Below are 18599 nucleotides of genomic sequence, written 5' to 3' on the forward strand. Positions count from 1 at the left end.
GGAATAACAAACAACCATTCATTCTGAAACTTTTCGTGTCATTTATTATAATATGATTACAAGTTGCTCTCTTTTTGGCTTGGCAAATAACCCTCTTTTTGGTACAGTCGGGTAAAAACTAAAGTTATAAATGCGTCTAACGCCCGTATTCACAAACGATGCTTGCTTAAGTGAAGCAGCAAATCGAACGCACAGCGTTGAATAGAGCTCTGTGATTGGTTCGTGTGTCACCCTGTGCGTCCACGCGCACTGTAAGACCTTATAGTAATGTTTGTGAATACGGGCGTAAGGCTGCGTTTCCACCTAAGCTGTGCGAGGAAAATGTGTCGTACGAGGATGTGTAGCGGAGCTGTCAAAATTCGAATCAGGCTGCGTTTCCACCAGTGATGTGCGAGAATGCGTAGCGAAGAATGTGTTTGTAAAGAACCAATAGAATCGCTTCATTTACTTCACCTCGGTAAACGGTAATTTAACTCTTGGGAATAGAAACGCGAATCTGCGTCTTATGCCCATTTTCACCATCAATCCCTAATTTTTAAGTGACCCCTATGAAAATATAATGCCTGTAAAATGTTACCATAGGAGTCACTTAAAAATTAGGGATTAATGGTGAAAACGGGCATTAGACTACTTACATCCTCTGTTCACATTAACGCGGCCATTTAAATAAAACACTGATAATTTAATGCGTTCACAAATATTAACATAATAATTATTTTATAGCGGAGCATTAGTTTTTTATGCGGTTTCGTTTACCGCCTAATGCTTGCTTTTGAATGTTTTTTTTTAGAATTAAAGAGATTAAATCTGTGATTGTAGCTTTCAGATGTTTATCTGTCGTTTAACGCTATCTAGGAAATAAAAGTTCTTGGCTAACCTCTATGTATCTAACCCTTGACTTTATAATGCTCGTTAAGTCTCAGATCAAGCGCCGCAAGTGGAACTGGATTGGCCACACTCTCCGAAGGGACCCCGATCACATCCCTAAGCAGGCTCTGGATTGGAATCCCCAAGGAAAACGCAAACGTGGTCGACCCAGGCAAACTTGGCGGCGCACTGTAGCGGACGAGGCGAAGAAGATCGGCAAGACCTGGAGCGAGATCAAGCGAGAAGCTCAAGACCGAACGAGATGGAGGACTGTTGTGGACGCCCTCTGCCCCATCTTGGGGACATAGGACCATAAGTCAAGTAAGTCAAGTCTCAGATAGAGATATTATTAACCTACCCTATGAAAAGCACGGAAACCATATTCTTCCGAAACTGAAAACGCAAAGTTACACATAGAGTACTAACGCTCGTATTCACATTACTATGAGGTCTCACAGTGCGCGTGGACGTACAGGGTGACACACGAACCAATCACAGAGAATCCAACGCTGTGCGTACGATTTTCAGCTTCACTTGAGCAAGTAATTTTAATAATGACTGTGTTCTATCTGAGCATCGAACCCAGAACTTCTGAGTTAAGGGAACTTAACCACTGGACCACGGAAACGTTAAATATTTAAACAAACATACAATTTATACAATTACTATAATATATTATCACTCTTTATAATATTAATTTTACTATTGCCTATAAATGTACAGTTTTCAACAAAGCTCATCACAGAAAGACCTTTCTCTAATTGCATATTGAACTTTAATCTTATGAAATAAAGCTGAAAATCGAAGGAATTTGAGAATTTCCGGCAGGTTGAGTTGCGGTCGCTTATACACTTCACTTTTTAATGCGTTTCGTTTTTCTGCTTTTACTTTTGATTTCATTCAAGTAATTTATTTGAAAAGTAAAATGAAGAAGCGAAATTAATATTTTAAACGAATTTTAATGAGATAATCTATTTTAATTAACGCATAATTTATGAATGCGGTTTACTTGTTAGATGTAATGATGATCAATGATATAAGTTTGAATCCGGTAAATTAATGAATAATATTTTTATTTAGACTTATAATAAATAGTGAATCCGGTAAATTAATGAATAATATTTTTATTTAGACTTATAATAAATAGCGACCAATAATCAAATATTGCAATCATAGAAAGAAGAAATGAAGAAGAAGAAAAAGAAATTATCTTTTCTTTCTTCTTTAATATTGCAATCATAGAAATAAAAAATATTTTCTTCATTGATTGATCTTTTAGGATGAATCTATAAATTCCTTCGCTACACCACATAATTGTGAAAAAGAGTTATTCTAATAAAATCCGGCGGCATTTTCTAATTAATTCTTTATGTAATCACCACCCATTACATAAAAAAGCACATAAAAAATTAAAATATCCAAAACTTGATTACCCCTCTCCCTGAGGTAAAATCAAAATTTTGCATTTAATGTGCCAATTTAAAAAAGACCTGGGTTACCCTTTGATACTTTGACAAAATGTTTGAAAATGATGTTCTAATGCCAAACTTTAGAGCTCAACTTATACTGGATTTTTACGTCGCTAGTTAATCACATGTACCGAGGGCGCCACTATCTACGCGAGAATACAAAAGTAGTATGAAAATGTTTAGTTCCAAATCTCGCCACGTTCACCACAAAATTGCCCGCGAAATGTACTTTCGTTGCTGGCACTCAACAAATTTAAACAGTCACATTTCCGAAACGAAACACTTCGAACGCATTTGAATTTTTGAAAAATGAATTCGCGCGCGGTAATTTTGACTTTTTTGTTTTTAATTTCTGCTGTCTTTGGCACAGATAAAATTGAAAGTAGAAAAGAGGATGGTTTTTTTACCGCGTTAGAAGACAAATTGGAGTCAAAATTGGGGGAATACGCGAACGTACTTTCGGGGTGGCTGGGGAAATTCAACGATGAACATTTGGGGAACAGTGAGTTGGGGAGATACTTGCACTACAACGAGATCAAGCCCAAAATCGAGGAGACTGGCATGCGTAAGTTTTTTTTATATTTTATTTTTAAGCTAAGTTTTTAAGTAGGTACTATAGTCTTAGATATAAATAATTTGAATTGAAATCCAAATCAATACAATCAGAATTATCATAATATTATCAGATCGGGGATTGAATCCGCGACCACAGTCCGATTTACGAACCACTAGGCCTAATGTCAAAAATAATAAATAACATTTTACAAAACGACATCTAGTCGAGTAGATAACGGATACCTATACGAGTACTTCGTACTTGAACAGTTTTTTAATTTTCGGTAATCGAACCCGCGACCTCTGGCGTAATCTGAGACGCAAGCCACTAGGCACACTACGGTCTTTATATTTTACGACGCAGAATCACTGTCACTACGGTTTCAAGTACGATTTCCGATCGGGTCAATTTAGGAAACTACATATTTAGGAACCAAAGGTGTGGTAATTATTTAAATATAAAAGCCAAAAAGTACACACGCAAACTAATATTAATCTCTTTCAAGTTTCACTACAACAACGAAATTTTTCCCCCCACTAAGAATCAAAGCCAGGACCTACCCAGAGACCGTACTTCGGTAGTCTTACCAATAGACCACAGAGGCGGTTATAACAACTCTATCGTTAAAAAAAACTATGATTATGTTTTTTATAAAAAAAAATGTATTCAAAGACCTATCAATTGACTTTACATAAAAGAAAAAAAATGATTTGTTTTAAATTACATCTCCATAGAAAAGCTTTTCCCATGTTTTGCATACAAAAACCCAAAATGGCCGCTTGTTCTCAAATTGATTCTACAATAGCCCCAAATAGTTAACGATATTATAAAAAGATAGTGAAAATCAATAACTTCAAATATAAAGCGAAATAAATAATAAAACACTCGTGTGGTAGGTCCGTACAAAAAATGCAAATGGCCGACTTTTTTGTCCGCTAGAAAACAGCGGCGAACAAAAAAAGTGAACATTTTCAATGTGGTTATAATTTTACCACTAGTAGGCTGTTTGGGGTTCAGTAGGTTGTATGGAACTAATGACTTTTTTTAGATTTACGGGGATATCTAGTAATTTTTCGGGTAAAAAATTCAGTATGCTATGAATCCAAGGTGAGATGCAAGCCAAGAGCTTTTTCGTTGTGGATAAAAAAAAAAATTTTCCATGAGGTAAAAGACAATTTATTTATCTACATAGGTACAACATTAGCTCATGAGGTTTTAAATAAAATTTATCAGAATTGGTTCAGCTTTTTAAGAAGCGTGAAACGAGTAGACATACAAATAGTTACATAAAGTAATAATACTATTTTGAAATCTATAACTAACTCTACCATGGAAAAAATAATCTACCTAGAAGCTATATCCAAAATCGAAAGGTTTTGTTATACAAAATATTAAAGACTACATACAGAACCCTCTACTCTCGCTCGCACTTGACACTTTTATTTTCAATAAGTGTATTCGATATTCAAGATTAACCACCTGCTACATTAAGCTTAGTTGCACCATCTAACTTTAACCGTAACTATAACGATAACTGGCGTTTTTTGTATGGAGTTTGACAGATTTTTGACGTTTGTCAAAGTTAAATTAGAATGGTGCAACCCAGCCTAAGAGCTTTGATTAAGCTTTATCTTAACACTTTCTTTGTTAAAAACCGACATTGATATAATATCGGATGACATGACTGTCAATTGGACAAGTAGTTGACACTAATAACTCCAAGGCACAGCTTCGTATTTTTTACTAGCTTTCCGCCCGCGGCTTCGCCCGCGTGGAATTTTGTCTGTCACAGAAAAGCTTTATCGCGCGCGTCCCTGTTTCAAAAACTGGGATAAAAACTATCATATGTCCTTTCCCGGGACTCAAACTGTGTCCCTGCCAAATTTCATCAAAATCGGTTCAGTGGTTTAGGCGTGAAAGAGAGACAGACAGACATAGTTACTTTTGCATTTATAATATTCTAGATATTCAGAGAGAGCCTGAATGTCGAATATTCAATGAGAATCAAGTTAGTTTTCGATTTTTAGTAAGAAAAGTGTAGCTTTGAAATCAATAAATTGTCAATAGGTACTCAATACTCAATGAGGGCTATCGTTTTAGCGCTCACCAGTTAGCGCCACTGTAGAGTAAGGTCCTGTCACTTGCTGGTAGCGAAGACAGTGGCACCAACTGGTGAGCGCTAAAGTGGTAGGAGGACTATCGCATTTGCACTCATCAAGATGACGCCACTGTAGAGTAAGGTCCTGTCAATCGCCAGGGGTGCCAACTGTTAAGTATAAAAACGATAGCCCTCATTGTTTATTGCTTCCATAATGCATTGAGTTGGCGATCTGATGATCCCTATTCGTTCGATCGTTTCATCCGAATGATATCTACTGCTGGACAAAGGCCTCCCCCAAGGATTTAAAACGGATAAAACTCTTAATCAGCTGAAATAGAAGGCAAGCCCGAGTTATTTTTTATGAATTACACGTGCGCTTTGGCATGCCATTGCTATGCCACGAGCTATTGAACATTATGCTTCACAAAACTGGCCTAACAATAGAAGGCTTTTGTCAAGCACGTGGAGAACATGCGGTGTCAAAGTTGTAGAATAGTGGATTCTACAATTTTGTGCTACATGACTTAGGGCAAAAAAATAATGAGACATGTATACTGTTGGCTCCTTAAGAGCATTTGACGATTTGTAAGTACTAATTTAATTAGGTAGTCTATACGAATAAAGATAACTATGATTTTGATTTTGAAGCTTAACGCATCCCTTTATAAGGTAGAGGCAGTTACGGGACTATTCTCGTTCCCACCGCTGCAACTCCTGTGTAGCCAGAATCTACAACTTGACCGCCAATAAAAACCCAACCAGTGAAGGTCAAGTTCGTCCCGGGGGAATGTTAACTGTCATTGGACCCGCAACGATACCCTTTTGTGCTGTCAAGTTTACACAAATTTAACACATTTTAAACGATAAAACCCAGTTAACTAAATAACTACCGTGACTACCCCTCGTAACTCTAAACCACAGACCAGCCAAAGTGAAACAAATGGGCAATGCAATGTCATACAAAACCGATATTTTTGACAGCTATCACTTGCACCGTGAAGGGAACGACTTTCGCCGGCTAATGGGTAAAGACAAGTCAAATGATCTACATACTTTGTACGAGTATAATCATCGCCATACAGGGCACCTTGATGGACAAATTGATTCTGCCATCACTTTCAAGAAGAAATCAACATCATTAACTTACTAAGCTCTAAGCGCCTCTAGAACTTTTATCGAAGCAATTCAGGCCATTTTCGACTGCCTGTAACTTCGTTGTGGATAAAACTAGAAGGCTGAATTTTCATTAGCTATGCAGGCATTGTAAAGACACGGTATATTTAAAATTTCATTCAATTTGAACCAGTAGTTTAAGAATTATAACGGGTCAAAGTTACTTAATTTTGTCACTCACTGACTCACCGATCATCAAAACTCTAAGGCACTTCTAGCAGACCTAGAAGCTTTAAATTTGGAATATAAGTAGTGTTTGGTGTATGAATCAAGGAAAAACTAAAATATTTGGGGGCACGGTGGTGCAACCGCCAAGTCGAGTAAAATTTTTCAATTTCGGTCCAGTTTTCTAGATACATAACTGCTGTCTACAAAATACAAAAAGAAATGAGATCCCATCAAAAACAATACTTGTCAAAAAAACCAAGTCTCGCAACTCAGTTGTTCTACGGTAAAAAGTTGTGAGATCCATGTAATACCAAGTCCAGGCCAGGAAATCTTTAACGTTTTACATAAATATATTGACTTGGCCATCGCACTAAATAATTTAATTTACACGTGTTTTCATGCGATGGCCAAGTCAATATATTTATGTAAAACGTTAAAGATTTCCTGGCCTGGACTTGGTATTACATGGATCTCACAACTTTTTACCGTAGAACAACTGAGTTGCGAGACTTGGTTTTTTTGACAAGTATTGTTTTTGATGGGATTAACTTTTACGCTCTCTGAAAGAAAACGGAAGGAGATGAAAAGCGTGAAAAATAGTGCCTGAAAACTAAAAACTTTGGAAGGCAACTTCTGTATTATCTACCACTGTAGATAAATGTGGCCGAATAACAGGCTAGATGACAAAATTTCAATTATTTGTCCGTCAGACAGATAATTAGAAAATATTAGACTCACATTTTTTATTTTCTTTCATAATTAAATAATAACAGTGCTACATCGAGTTGAAATGGCGCGTTACGTCACGCTTTTTTACTCAAAAGTGACGTCACGCGACATTTCAACTCAATATAATACTGTAATTATTCAATTATGAAAAAATTTCAAAAATATGTGTCCAAAATTCGATTTCATTACCCAGTCATCATCCCTATTTGTTGTTTTAATTACTCGTAACATTCGTCTAAAAGGTTAACAGAAATACCCTAAACTCAATGAATTAAAATCACGTACCTACACTATAACATAAGATCTTTTCAAGATTTTGATTGACACTTAGTAAAAGTTGTTCAACAACACTTGCAAACATTATAAACTAGTTTTCACTATCTAAAAAGGAGTTTAACATAAACAAATGTAGATCGTAATCAAAAAAGGTTTAATTAAGACTTCCTTAATTGCATTCTTTTCACGTCATCTTAGAATGAGAAATCAGGTTTATTACACTATTTGTAACTTAAGATAAAAAAGTAAACTCATAAAACTCATTTATTTTTACAAGTAGGCTTTTAAAAAGCACTTTTACACGTCCCAGTATTCACCCTACCACTGCTTCGGGACAATAAAGGGGCCAGTGCGGAGAAGAAGCAGCGCAAGAAACACAGTCACTATTGTCAGCCTCTTTTTCAATAATTAATAAAAGTAATAGAGATTTTAGAGTACCACTAAGTTAGTAAATAAATGTAACTTTACAATACCCGGCGCACAAATGAATTAATTCTCACGCCAAACACAATCCCTTTTTAATTTTAATTTTAAATTATCAGCCATAACTTGTTCAAAAGATAATGAATTACCAGAGCAACCTTAGAAGTAGGGCCACCTACATTCACCATTCAATTTTACAGTAACGAAATAAGACAACCATATGCGTGTACGCATAAAAAAATAAACAAAAAAACCCGCCAAATTGAAAGTGAAATTACGACTACCATATTGGATTCTGTTTCTAATGGGCCTACCTTTTTATGCCTTAATAATTATTTTAACAACAACATCTTGTTACATTCGAATAGCTTTTTAATTGACAAATAAAGTAATCATAAGTTACTTGTTAATGTTAATTGAGATGTCAACGGTCAAATAATATTAATTTGTTTGTTAGAGCATTATTGATTTATAAAAATAATAAAACTTTAATATGTTGGTACTTATACAGGGTGTCCCAAAAAGTAGTGTCAAGCTGAAGCCCAGAAGTAGAGCATCACTAGGGCTATCCAAATCACTCCCATTTACCTATAGTTACGAGAGTGACGAGGGTGACACCCTGTATAACTACGAGAAATATACAAATATACTATACATCTACACTAATGAATAACATTAGAAATTTAAAGGGGGTAAAAGTGGGGTGAGAACTTAGAAGTTTATATGAAAGTCCTATGTCTTTGAAGTAAGAGACTTAAAATTTAAAATGTACGCTCTATAGATATGTATCTTAAGAAATCAATCCCCCTAAGGCGAATATCACACTGCGCCGCGCTCCGCCGCGGTACGCGAGACGACAGATTTAATCATTGTATGCAAGTACCTCAGTTTGTATAGAAAACACGCGCGGCACAACACACTGACAACGCGTCTGCGCGCGGGTTTTTTTATATGAAACTAGCTGACCCGGCGAACTTCGTACCGCCTTAGCGTAGAGATTATCTTTATATTTTTTTTCGTAAAAACCTTGTACAGAGTATTAGAAAACTACAAAAAAAAAATCTGCCGAATCGGTCAAGCCGTTTTCATGTTATGTCGTGACAACGGAAAACGGGTTTCATTTTTATATATATAGATCACGGGTAGCGCATTTTCTTACATAAATTTTCAATTCCTATCATTGGAGGTCCGAAAATATTTCTCATACAATTTGATACCATAATGATCATTCTTCATAAAAAATTTAAAACCTACATATTTAAAAACATAATCATTGATATTCATAATATCACTAATCATACACTTAGTTTTTACTAATATTTGTTTTCATATATTTTTCTATACTAATGATCGAAACTTATAATCATTCGAATAAATAACTATAACATTCATAAATGTGATGTATCCTAATATTTGTTTTCATAAATTTATTACTCATAAGTGTATTTATCCATATTATTGAAAATCATGATGTCTATATTCGTATTAAATCGTATTTTAACATTAAATTAATTTGAAATGGTCCAAAACAGGCAATATTTTGTGCCACAAAACTAACGTGACAGAAACGAATCGCTGCAAAACCGACTCCACGTAGTCTTGTCTGCCCTACCCCTAGAGTGTAATTTAAAAGCCGGAGGCGCGGAGGGAGGGCAGCCCTCGCCCGCTGTAACGAGGCTCAGGCGCCCGGGTGAGCTGGAGCGGCTGAGGCTGGTCGCCGAGGCGCCGAAGGCGCCGATGGCGATCCAAAAAGCCGAAGCTGCGGAAGCAAGCGTGGGTGCCTGAGCCTCGTTACGCAAGGGCGGAAGGGCTGCACATCCCGCAGCGCCGGAGACGAGGAGATACCAATGCATGCTGCATGCTTGCTTTCATGCTGCATGCTCTGCATGCTTATCTACTCTATTAAATTATATATGATTTTTTTAAAGATACGAGTATGTCTGTTATAAAGTAAATTATTCTGAACAACAACATTATGAGTTGAAGTATGTTCTTAGTAACAACATTATTAATTAAAACAATATGATCAATGAATGTTATGAAGAAAAAAGATCTGAAAATAAAAATTATGTATTTTAAATGGTTCTTGGTAGTAACAGTATTGATAAAAAAATTATGATTACTAACTGTTATGAGCTCCGATGGTAGTAATAAAAATGTATGAATAAAAAAAGTATGAAAAATAAAATTATGAAGAGAGATTATTATGAACACAAATCGGTAGTAAGACAAAGAATAGGATTTAGAATTTTATGTGAGCCAATATAGAACCGAAATCACGCGGACCGCGGCGGAGCGCGGCGCAGTGTGATAATCGCCTAAGGGGGTAAAAGGGGAGTTGGAAATTTGCATGAAAGTCCTTTGTTATTGAAGAGAGTTGATTTAAAATGTACGCTCTCTAGACTAGATATTTTATGATGTATCTTAAGAAATCAACGGGGGTAAATCGGGATCCACGCGTACGAAGTCGCGGGCGGCTTCTAGTCACAAATAAATTGACTGGGCGGTTCAAAGTTCACCAGGCCAGCTAGTATTAAACACTTCCGTGCTTTTAAGCGATTTTGTGAAAAATATTACTGGCAGGTAGTTGCTAATTGCTCATAAGATAGGCCCCCTTAATTGATATTTATTGTCCGTGGTGCAAATCTTTTCTTAAAGGTTTTAAACCTTTGTTTGTCACCTGTCATCCGCTATGCAATGGAGGGAAGTCGAACCTTAATTTCGAACTCCTCCTGTTCTTCTGATTAATTTCGTTGCGGGTGCAATGACAGTTTAACTTTCCCCCGGGACAAACTTGACCTTCATTGGTTGGGTTTTTATGGCGGTCAAGCTGTAGATCCTGGCTACACAGGAGTTGCAGGTGGGAACGAGAGGTGGGAATAGTCCCGTAGTATTAAACATGTATATTAACTTACAGAGGGACGAGGCATGAAGAAGCTGTCCATGGCACTCTTACCAGTCATCTTCCACGTGGGAGCCACCTCAACTTGGATGCTCATTACCACCCTCCTAGCAGCCAAGTCCGTCGCCATTGGCTTGGCGTTGCTCGTCTTCAAGATCGCGGTCAGCTCAGCAAAGGTGAGAGCTAAAGTGACGAGTGGCGACATCTGTTGGTACTTATAGACACTATGCTGCAGCGGAGACTACGCCCGTATTCAAAAAGATTACTATGAGGTCTCACAGTGCGCGTGGACGCACAGGGTGACACACGAACAATCACAGAGCTCTATACAACGTTGTAAGTTTGATTGCTGCTTCACTTAAGCAAGCATCGTTTGTGAATACGGGCGTACATGAGCTGATCATCCAGTCATCCGCTTTGCAATGGAGGGAAGTCGAACCTTAACATCGAACTCCTGTTCTTCTGATTAATTTCGTTTCGGGTCCAATGACAGTTTAACTTTCCCCCGGGACAAACTTGACCTTCACTGGTTGGGTTGTCGGCGGTCAAGCTGTAGATCCTGGCTCCACAGGAGTTGCAGCGGTGGGAACGAGAGGTGGGAATAGTCAGGCCTGTAGGCCAAATCCTTTTCTTCTAGTAGATTTAGAGACGATGATTCTCCTGCATTGGAATGAGCTGATAATAATGATTTTGTGTAGGTACTAATACTAAAGCGATAAGTGGTGACATCTACTGATCGCAGCCAAACATTTTTAAGGAAACCAATTAAGCTGCTGTAGCTTGACTTCTCTACTCGACGTTGAAGAGGTTTTGCTCAACTAGCCAATTAACTTTTCATGGTCAAATCTGTAGGTGGCTGTAGGCACAACTAGTACATCATTCTAAATGATCCATCCATATAATTACAGATGTAACTGCTCACTCACGAATTACAGCTTTAGCGGTAGTCGGAATAGTAGACGACAACTCATCAACCAGTATTATCTATAATATATTTTATATTACAGCTAAGTACATATTAATAAGAAGTGTTTACTTGATAGGAGGCTAGTTTTTTTTATGCAAAAAAGGCAGGTATTTGTCCGCAATCGCACTGCAGTCTAGGATGGTACCTACTTCCTAAAAAAAACTTTTAGTCAGTCTATTATAATTATTATCAAAAAATATTGGACACGTATTTTTTTATCGAAGTTAAGATACGTTAAAGTTCCGCGTGATGTCACTAAGTGCTACACTTTTGAGCACTCCTTGAAGTCACGGGCTTTTTCTTTTGAACTATGACATGCCTAACTCTTTAAATTCTCAGTTTAAAACAGTGCCTAGTTTTAGTATTCTTGCAATTGTGAAATTTACATAAAATTCGAAAACACACGATACAATGTTATGAAACTTATTCATATTTAATACATAAATTCAAAATTAAAAAGTGTCTTTATAAGAACCGACAGGTAAAAGTGAAATTAGAATGCTTGCAATTAACTAATTGTAAAAAAAACTAAACTAACTCTGTCTGCGGCTGGACATAATCTGGTGTAATTACATATGAAGAATATTTCTCGCACTAACGATCATTTATTATAAAAACTAGACCGGCTACTTCAAAACTGAAAGTGGTTGGTAGTTAATCTGACAGCTTTTTTGAATATCTTTTTAGAGTTCCGTAAAGTCATATGACTGGTTTTATTTTCGCATGTAGGCTTTTAAAAGCACTTTTACCCGTCCCAGTATTAACCCTACCACTGCTTCGGGACAATAAATGGGCCAGTGATGAGAAGCAGCGCAAGAAACTCAGTCAGTCAGTCTATTGTCAGCCTCTTTTTCAAGTTTACAGTATTTAAAGTAGCAACGTTAATAATAAATTGGTCAGATTAGGGATTTTTTATATAAAAAGCTTCTAAATTGAAATATTTTCTTGAAAAAAATAAATAACTATACTAACTAATAAAAAATAGACGAATTCTTTACTGATTTATCATCTACCCGTTTACATAATTTTCTTCCAAGATTTTTTGTTGATAAATTAATTTAATTTTACTTTGGAGACAATTATATTACTTTTTATTAGGTAAGTATCCTAAAAAGCTGCATTTTTAAAAGTCCATTTACATTATCAGTTATAGTTTTTAGTAATAAATACAAAAAGATTTTAAAATAAACTTTTTAGGCATGCTTTTTAGAGACACTAAATAACCTTAATAGCTTTAGGAACCAGTCATTTAGCCTATTCATGCCGTTAGAAAAGCTTATAAATTATTATAACATGTTATTAAATATTTAATAATTCAATCAATAAAGATCTAGATTTCTACAAACGTGCGTCTCTACATTCTTAATAGGCAGTGAACATTATCATAAAACAATCTTTGCCAACATTATGTTTATTTATTATTGATTTCATTAAAAATAAATCTTATTTTTTAGGCTTGACCTTGTTCAAGAAATATAAATTAAAATTGACCAATTAATGTATATGTATAGAGTAGACGTTTATTTATTTTTCTGTGTCCGTCCACTGTATGCTTGTATTTTTTTCTATGTATCGTGGGTTCAATTCCGCCTTGCAGTTCGATTTTATCAAGTGGTATAATTAAAAATGTATGTTTGGTTTGGTTGGTTGAGGTTGGGCTTGTTCTAAGTCCGCCTAAGTCTGTCGCCATAACACAATGTTAACAGCATTATTGTGTTCCGGCTGTTAGAGGTAAGATAGCCAGTTCCTCCGTGGTTGAGGATTCCGGGTGAAGCTCGCTTCCACCTTTGGCCTGATCATCACTTACCATCAGGTGAGATACAGGCTAAGAGCTTCCTCGTTGTGGATAAAAAAATGTTTTTTGTATACAGAACTCTCACTGAAAACCACTGCCCACTGGTCCAGTCTCGTTACCTCTCACATTACTATTGACATATCCTCTTATTTTGAAGTGCATAAAAAAATTTTTACTTTCTCTTACTGATGTTTGAAAAATCAAGCGCTTGATGGCTCTAGCGATCTGTGTAATAGTTTCTTCCTGTACTTACTAAAGCGAAATAAAAAGTTTAAACGTAAAGACGGCAAGCGAGTTGACCCGCCATATCATAGGATTTTTTATTTGACCAGTAGAATAGTGACTGATTTCTTGCGCCGCTTCTTCTCAGCACTGGCCCATTTATTGTCCTGAAGCAGTGGTAGGGTTAATACTGAGACGTGTAAAAGTGCTTTTTAAAAACCTATTTGCATAAATAAATGAGTTTTTTGTTTTTTGAAAAAGAGTGACAAAGGTGACTGAGTTTCTTCCGCCACTTCTTCTCAGCACCAGCCCATATGTTGTCCCGAAGTGGTGGTAGGGTAAGCTATATGGGACGTGTATAACTTATACAGTATAAGCGCCCTGGAAAAGGCCTAAGTACCTGAATAAAAACTTTGACTTTGACTTAGATATCATAAAAGGCGACTAAGTATCAAATATGCGAACATCAGGCCTCCCCAGCCCGTCTGGCCAGCGTGGGGAGTGTTGGACAAATCCTCCATTTGACTCCAAATTAGAGAGGGTCGTGCTCCTGCAGTGGAGACTAAATGACCTGATGATTATGACTCTAAACAAGAATCTACCACGGAATCATTTATTTATGTTTTTTTGTTTCAGGTCGCATCATTCTTCACTCTACTGAAAGCCAAGCATCACCACGAGTGGACTCCACATTATGAGCATCACGGTACGTAGCCCAGAACTGGGCATCATGGCCTATTAAGACCACCCATGAAACAAACAAGAGTTGCACTACCTTTGATAATCGTGAGTAGGTATAACCTTAACTGGTGTTTTTTGTATGGGGTTTGACAGACTTTTGACGTTTGTTAAAGTTAAAGAATTAATATTGTGTAACCCAGCCTTAGACTAAAGACTTTTTGTTACGATAGCTTGTTCGGACTGTTAATCAGTATGAACAAGTATGAAAGTTCGCACATTGTACTTATTTAGTATCGGCCGATTCCACAGAAAAATTAGAAGCTGACTAGCTATATCGGCCGATAATTGTCTGCGGGGAGTCTTAAAAATAGACTAAGAGCTAGTGAACGCCATACCTACGTTATTTTATAAAAGGGTTCGTTCTTCATTTCTTGTCCCGAAGCAGTCAGGTAGGGTTAATACTGGGACGTGAAAAAGCATACTTGCAAAAATAAAAAACTTTCATCTTTTATAAAATAACGTAGGTCTGGCGTTCACTAGCTATCTCTTCTTTAACACATTTTTATTCTAAACTTGTGATTACATTTAGAAGGCTTTGTGTCTATGTGGTTTGCCCTTTCCCTTTCATAAACAACTGCAATTGTTGTGGTCAGAAAACCAAAAAGTATTTAGCAATCAACCAAAAAAACGAAAGTGCGTTTCTAATAGGGTTTTTAAAAAGTTAGTTCTTGTCGTTTGTCTGATTTCGCGCCCTTTTGTGTGTTAATGTGACTTTTTGTTTCTTAATTTCCGCCATTTCCCTTATAGGATTGTTTGTCTATAATTAGGTAATTTTAAGATTGGCTTAACGAATTTGAATTAAACAAGTCACGTGCTTGATGATTTTAATGAATTTATATTGCTATGCTATGACACCAAATAATATTACACTAACTTCAGCGAGATTTGAACTGAATACCACAACACAACTGGTGTACCTGTACATTGTACAATTTTATCAAGCTTCATGTATTTTAGTTTGCTTTTCCTGGTTTTACTGTAGGTAGTTGATTAGTAGTAGATAGTTATTTTATTAGATACTATTTTTTTATGTAATGGTGTGGTTTTTATTCGTTTAGAGCGCTTTAATATTTGTTTTTTTATACTCGTTGTATAGTCGAAATTCTCTGAAAAATTTTCTCATTACTCTTTCTTTTTTGCACTCCAAAAGGTACAGGTTTCCTCAAACGCATGTTTTTTAAGTAGCTAGACTTTTTAACAAAAAAAAAATGCTAACAAAATCTTGTTTTAATGTAAATAGATAAATTATAACGATCTGTTTCTGTTTACAGGTCATAAAAGAAGCCTAAGTGATTTAGGTAAGGAATTAGATTTTATTAAATATTATTATGAGATTTTGTTAGTAAACATTAGAAGTATAGTAGTTTAGAATTGAGTAGTTTTACTCTAAAGCCCGGTCTGTGAGCGCGTAGAATTTTGTCCAATGACCCCAAGCTACCCATCCTTATCGCTCACAGACCAGACATAGAAATGTACACTCAGCGGCACGGAATTTGGCCCAAGCCTAAACACCCAGATATGAGGCCAAATAGGTGTTGTATACCTAAGTTTCATGTGACATGTTAACAAAACATTTGTTTTTGTTAATTTAAGAGGCTAGATTAATAAAAAAAATGCGTCTGTTTAACTTTTTTGACTCTAGAAACGCATTTCGTTGTTGGAGCGTAAAGAGTACGGGTAAGTTTAAATTCGATATTAAATGTTGTAAGGGTTTGGCGTTTGATTTTTTGTTTTTAAATTAATCTTAGGGTTATTCTCGTTTCCATAATTTGAGAATAATGCCCATTACTCCAGCTCAAGTTGCTCAAATAGTGTTGCTTAGAAGTCAAGGGCGTATGCAGCGGGAGATGGCTGAAACTTTCAATTTATGGCGTACAAACTTAAGATACACTTTAAAAAGGCATGACCAGACTGCCTTTTACACAAGAAGATCAAGAAGTCAGGAATTAAGGTGTAAATCGGCGCGCGATGACCCGATTATCGTGCTTGCAATATCAAGAAATCGGGTTCTCACTACGTTTGAGATACGCCAGCGTTTACAAACAGCAAGCCCAGTGAATATCAGTGAGCACACAATAAGAAGAAGGATGGAGGATCATAACCTGCATACTCGAAGACCAGCTCGAGGACCAGAAATTCTCCGATACTTTCGCGAAGTGTGACTTACGTTTTCTAGAGAACATGCAAATTGGACGCACGCAAGGCTAATGGAGTAAAGTTCTATGGATCGATGATTGCAGAGTCACCTTAAGAGCTCCAGACGGCCGTGGACGTGTATAGAGAAGGTGCAGAGAAGAGTTACTACGCAAACAGACAGTTTTCATAAAGAGTTTACTCCATTAGTCTAACGTCCAATTTGCATGTTCTCTAGAAAACGTAAGTCGCACTTCGCGAAGGTATCGGAGAAGTTCTGGTCCTCGAGCTGGTCTTCGAGTATGCAGGTTATGATTCTCCATTCTTCTTCTTATTGTGTGCTCACTGATATTCACTGGGCTTGCTGTTTGTAAACGCTGGCGTATCTCAAACGTAGTGAGAACCCGATTTCTTGATATTGCAAGCACGATAATCGGGTCATCGCGCGCTGATTTACACCTTAATTCCTGACTTCTTGATCTTCTTGTGTTAAAGGCGGTCTGGTCATGCCTTTTTAACGTGTATCTTAAGTTTGTACGCCATAAATTGAAAGTTTCAGCCATCTCCCGCTGCATACGCCCTTGACTTCTAAGCAACACTATTTAAGCAACTTGAGTTGGAGTAATGGGCATTATTCTCAAATTATGGAAACGAGAATAACCCTAAGATTAATTTAAAAACAAAAAACCAAACGCCAAACCCTTACAACATTTAATATCGAATTTAAACTTACCCGTACTCTTTACGCTCCAACAACGAAATGCGTTTTTAGAGTCAAAAAAGTTAAACAGACGCATTTTTTTTTATTAATCTAGCCTCTTAAATTGACAAAAACAAATGTTTTTTTAACATGTCACACAAAACTTAGGTATACAACACCAATTTGGTCTCAAATCTGGTTGTTTAGGCTTGGGCCAAATTCCGTGCCGCTGAGTGTAGTTAAGAACGTAGAAATGTAGTTGTATTTTTATTTGTCCGCCTGATACCTGATCCCTGGGGATCAAACAGGGGTTTATAGGGGATAACATCTTTAGTCGCTTATTTTTTTTACCACCTGACACCCGATCCCCGGGGATCCAAGGGGATCACACCTGGTATCAGAGGGGATCAAAGGGGATACAAAGGGATCAGCTCAAAACCAGGGAAACAACCATGATCCCTTTTTTAAAAATACCTCTTTTTCCAGAACACATCCCCACCTACGTGGAACACCCAACATCCCATGACGACTGGAGCTCATACACGCCTCAATGGACACCATCGGAGCCCCATAAGACCATAGCTTCATACAAACACGCCGCCGATCCATATACTGAGTACGCAGAGAGCAAAAAGGTCGAAAAGGTCTATGGAAAGAATTAATTGTCTATGAAATCTGGGAAACGAAAGCTAAAACTTACTGACTGTACACTGGATTGGCTGCTTTCATAATATTTTTGTGCCTATTTGAGTTCCGCCATTTTGGCATTGTAGGCTATAGATGACCCACACTGAACTGTCCCACCAAACTCAATGACAGGGGGGCGCTACCATCGTTCAACTAAGTATATTATGGTTTCCAACATGGCAAAAATCGCAACCAGCGATCCGGTATGGACGGTGTGGCGCCCCATTGTCAATGTCATGCATAGGACAGTTCAGTATTTTGGAACTATACACTGTAGGCAGATAAGATTGTCCATGAATCTAAAATTACTGTTTTTTTTTTCGCTTAGGCCCAGAACAGACGGTGAAACGCAACTGCAACTTTCTGATGATTCTTATGAATGAAACTGAAACTTAAAGATTCAAACTGATCGTGTCATGTGTGGTCTCTCCACGGACGCTATGGCAGAAACTTAGATGCAACTCAAAAGTAACTAGCAGTTGCAGTTTCGGTGCAATTGCGTTTCACCGTCTGTTTTGGGCCTTACTTACTCCTATGGTTACTCCATCCATACAATGTACCTACGTCAAAATTAGTTCTAAGGACAATCGTAGTGGCGCTTCAAATTGGCACACAAAGCTGTCATTTGTATGAGACAGCCTATCCAATGTTTATTAGAGATCAGTGTTAAGAGCNTACTTAGAAATAGAT

General features: G+C 37.0%; 1 protein-coding gene across 1 annotated transcript; it reads left to right on the forward strand.

Annotated features, from left to right (window-relative positions):
• Positions 1-396: 396 nt before the first annotated feature.
• LOC114351364 (uncharacterized) lies at positions 397-17884 on the forward strand. Its single transcript, XM_028302547.1, has 6 exons — positions 397-457; positions 2707-2901; positions 10680-10840; positions 14285-14354; positions 15661-15687; positions 17709-17884. The coding sequence occupies exons 1-6, from the start codon at positions 397-399 to the stop codon at positions 17882-17884; spliced, it is 690 nt and encodes a 229-aa protein (XP_028158348.1).
• Positions 17885-18599: the final 715 nt, after the last annotated feature.

Source organism: Ostrinia furnacalis, unplaced genomic scaffold (assembly GCF_004193835.3).
Source record: "Ostrinia furnacalis isolate ACB-3 unplaced genomic scaffold, ASM419383v2 OfSCF1132, whole genome shotgun sequence".
In the NCBI taxonomy this organism is placed as follows: Eukaryota; Metazoa; Arthropoda; class Insecta; order Lepidoptera; family Crambidae; genus Ostrinia; species Ostrinia furnacalis.